Source organism: Triticum aestivum, chromosome 7A (genome assembly GCF_018294505.1).
Source record: "Triticum aestivum cultivar Chinese Spring chromosome 7A, IWGSC CS RefSeq v2.1, whole genome shotgun sequence".
In the NCBI taxonomy this organism is placed as follows: Eukaryota; Viridiplantae; Streptophyta; class Magnoliopsida; order Poales; family Poaceae; genus Triticum; species Triticum aestivum.
The window spans coordinates 738,148,629-738,152,501 of NC_057812.1; the positions used below are offsets into that span (position 1 = coordinate 738,148,629).

The 3,873-nt window shown below is 47.8% G+C and overlaps 1 protein-coding gene across 1 annotated transcript; it reads left to right on the forward strand.

The window, feature by feature from the left end:
* The first annotated feature begins 603 nt into the window (after positions 1–603).
* LOC123147281 (uncharacterized) lies at positions 604–1,932 on the forward strand. The gene has a single exon (XM_044566521.1). It carries the CDS (start codon positions 604–606, stop codon positions 1,930–1,932), a length of 1,329 nt encoding a protein of 442 aa, XP_044422456.1.
* Positions 1,933–3,873: the final 1,941 nt, after the last annotated feature.

Sequence of the window (3,873 nt, forward strand, 5' to 3'; positions counted from 1 at the left end):
AAGAAAGCAAGTGCTCGGCGACAAGCCCCCGAGCACCTCCTAAGTTCGCTCAATGGATCTCTGATCATGATGGCACCAAGTCTGCTTCTCCGTGTACCCGGGGACCCCGTCTCCATTCCCGCCGACAGAAAGATTCCAACAAGTGATGTATATATGGATGTTGTCCAGATGAATTTCCCCTTTTTATCCAAACCACAGATGAAAATTAATAGACATATTTACGGAGCTTTAAGCTATAATTTGTTTTCTAAACGTTTTTGAAGGTTAAAGCGACAATTCTCCAATCCATGGAGATGAATGGCTTCGTAGAGCTCAGTGCCCCACTCATTGGTGACTGGTCGCCCTAATTTTCTAATGTTTTTCGAAGGTTAAAGTGACAATTTTCCAATCCATGAAATGATAGACATATTTGTAGGTAGATGTATATAGGATTAGGGGAGTGATATTTTTTTCCAAACGTTTTTTGAAGCTTAAAGCGACAGTTTTGAATCCATGGAGCTAAATAAAATGGCTTGGTAGAGCTCACTATCCCACTCACTCGTCACTCCAACTGCCCCGAACCCCAACCCTAACCCTCAATCCCCTTCCTCCACCCCAGCCGCCATGGCCGCGCAACCGCCGCCGACCATTCCCGACGAGCTCCTGGAGGAGATCTTCATCCGCCTGCCCACCCCGGACGCGCTCGCCCGCGCCTCCGCCGCCTGCACCTCCTTCCGCCGGGTCATCAAAGGCCGCGCCTTCCGCACGCTGCATGGCCCTCCCCTCCTCGGCTTCATGGACGCGGGCGGATTCCACCCTGCCCAGGCGCCGCACCCCTCCGCCCCGCTCGCCCCCTGCAGAGCCGACTTCTCCTTCGTCCCGGCCGTCGTTTATTCTTTGTCCTACTACGTCCCGCTGGGCGCCCAAGAAGACGACGGGGAAGGCCCACGTTGGCGCCCCCGCGACGTCCGCGACGGCCGCGTCCTCCTTGATTGGAGATCCTTCTACCCCCGTTCCGTCCACATGTGGAGCTACCGCCAAGACTGTGCCCGCCGTCAGGTAAGCATCCTCATGGACTCCAGTGAGCTCGGTGACGAAGAACGCTGTGACCGCCCGACGTGGACCAAACAGGAGCGGTGCAACGCTGCCGACTTCCACCTCGCCATCTGTGACCCGCTGTCCAGCAGATACGTCTTGCTTCCAACCATACTTGAGGACCTCGCCGCCCAACCGCAGGATCGCATCCATGGATTCGAGCCCGTGCTTGCTCCCAACACCAGGGACGACGGCGAGGAAGAGCCCTTCAAGGTGATATGCATAGCAAGATACATGACGAAGCTTGTCCTCTTTGTGCTCCCGGCCACAACTATGCAATGGTCTATGCTCAAGCCTCCCACCTCACCTTCGTTGGAGCGCATGTCCTGTTTTGACTGCGTGCGCTGCTGCTTCTACTGGACACGGCCTTATGGATGGAGTGACCATTTGATGGTGCTGGACACACGCACTTTGAGGTTTTCCACTGTCGACCTTCTCACCGGCTACCATCTGGAGCTCAGCGATCTGCCTGACGAGTGCTTTGCCCATCGTCACGCAAATGCCGTTGTGATGGGCCGAGAAGGAGTCCTTGAGATGTTTTCCCTTGTCGGTCAACATGGATCCTTTGCCCTCTACCATACCTCTCTGAAGAATAGTTCGCAGCAGTGGAAGCTAGAGAAGATCATACAGCTTCCTGGGAAGTATCATTCCATTTGCACAATGCGTGCAGCCGAGGGATTCTTGTTCTTCCGAGGCGCTCCAGAAGGTATTCATGTTGGGAATGTGGATTGTTACTCAATGGAGGTCAAGACTTATGAAATTACCAAAGTCTTCACAAAGATGGAGAATACCTTCAATCCCAGACGTGCCCTCCCATACTTTAGCTTCCCACCGTTGTTATCAGAACCAACTATATGATCAACCGGTAAGCCTGATTATTTTATTTTATATTGCCATTGGGTGCAGGCTATGCTTGCTCTATTCGCATGGTTATATAGAGAATTAGTTATTGTTTTATTGGGCCTGGCTACCTTGTGAAACTAGCTAGGAGAGGTGGCCAATCGATGGTTTTATAAGCTGATATCTGAGTACTCTTTATTTGCCTTGTTGTGTTTTCAAGAGCATAGAGTTCACATGTCATGGTCTGCTATTTTTTATTTATCTTGCTTCACTGCAATAAGATGGCTATAGGATTATTGCGCCTTTGTTCTTAAGCTATATTTTACCCTATAATTTTTTAGATAGGAAAGATTCCCATTGCATCAACTGCAGTTGCTTTAAAGTTCTACTCCCATGGTTATATAGAAAGTTAATTATGTAGAAGTGCATGCTCTAGCCAATGCAACCAAAAGACCAATCTTATGGAAGAGACTAGGCAACACATTATACGTCAACACTCCCCCTCACGTGTGGCTCCCTCAGGCCTAAACATGGACCGAAAGTGGGCTGCAATTTAATTGCGCCAGCCGGGTCTTGAACTCAAGACCTCCTGGCTCTGATACCATGTAGAAGTGCATGCTCTAGCCAATGCAACCAAAAGGCCGATCTTATGGAAGAGACTAGGCAACACATTATACGTCAACAGTTCTATTGGGCTTGACTACCTTGTCACCCTGCTAGGATAAGTAGTCAATTCATGGTTTGATTCTGCATGCATGTTTAACTCCCATGTATGTGATTGAAAATGCTAACTGAAAAGAAAGATTGGACACTAGTTTCGACAGCTAGTTTTTGTTGCTCCATATCTTAGGGGAGAAAATGGCATTCACGCTTGCATCTCTATGCAAATCTGTCTTTACGTAGGAGTACATTGTTAGTCATACTTAGCACTTACTACACATTATTCACTCAGTTGAAAGGATGTTGAAAACAAGAATGTTGCATAACCTGTAAGTTGATGTTTGAAGGTTCTGAATCTAATATTTGTGAACACTCCTTATTTACCATGTTCTGTTTCCAAGAAAAGATAGGATTCACCTGTTATGGTCTGCCGATTTTTGTGTATATTGCTTCCAAACTGCAAAATGAGCAGCGGGTGCACCTTTGTTCTTAAGCTATGGTGTGCTCCGCGGTTTAGCACATTCCTCCTTCCTAAGAAGTTGGGATAGGGAAATTTCCCATTGCATCAACTGCAGTTGCTTCAGTTTTCTAACTAAGTACATTTATGCAGATCTGAGCTCGCTTGCTAGTCATTTTGGTCTTGCTTGGGCGATCTACGCCTGTGGGGTTGGATGGCGGATGTTCAAGATTGTGCTGATGTGGTTTGATATGTCTGTATTAGTATGAATGTAAGCAGGATATGCTGTCAGCAAGGACCAACACTGAGGTCTAAGACTCCGGTTTATATTATGTACTGATCGATGTTTGTGTTGGAAGACTTCGCTTTATGTTCCCCTTTTTAATCCATGTCCTTAGTCTAGATGAACTAGCTTTTATTTGCATGAGCGAATGAGTTCATCTGTAACCCCTTCCAGTTTTCTGGATGATTGAGTTTATCATGCACTCAGCATAGATGTTTTGTGCAAATGAGGACTGGCTGTAATAGAGATGGATATCATACATACATCAACTTCCAGAGCTTCAGGTTTCGCAAAGATGTGGTCCTCTCTCAAACTTCAGGTTTCTCTACCTTGTTCTAAATTTTCTAGACTTGTGCCTAGGTGGTTCAGGATCCTCCACGCACCTAGGTGACAGTTTCGTTATCAGGCTGTGACTGGGATGCGCGACCCTCGGCTGCTGCCGCCCTCTCAAGCGCCTTGAACCGGTTAGCCTCCATGTGTGCCTTCTGCTCCTCTGTCTGCTCTGACTTTGCTTTGCTTGCTGCCACCATCATCACCTCCATCTTGATAATTCTTCGCA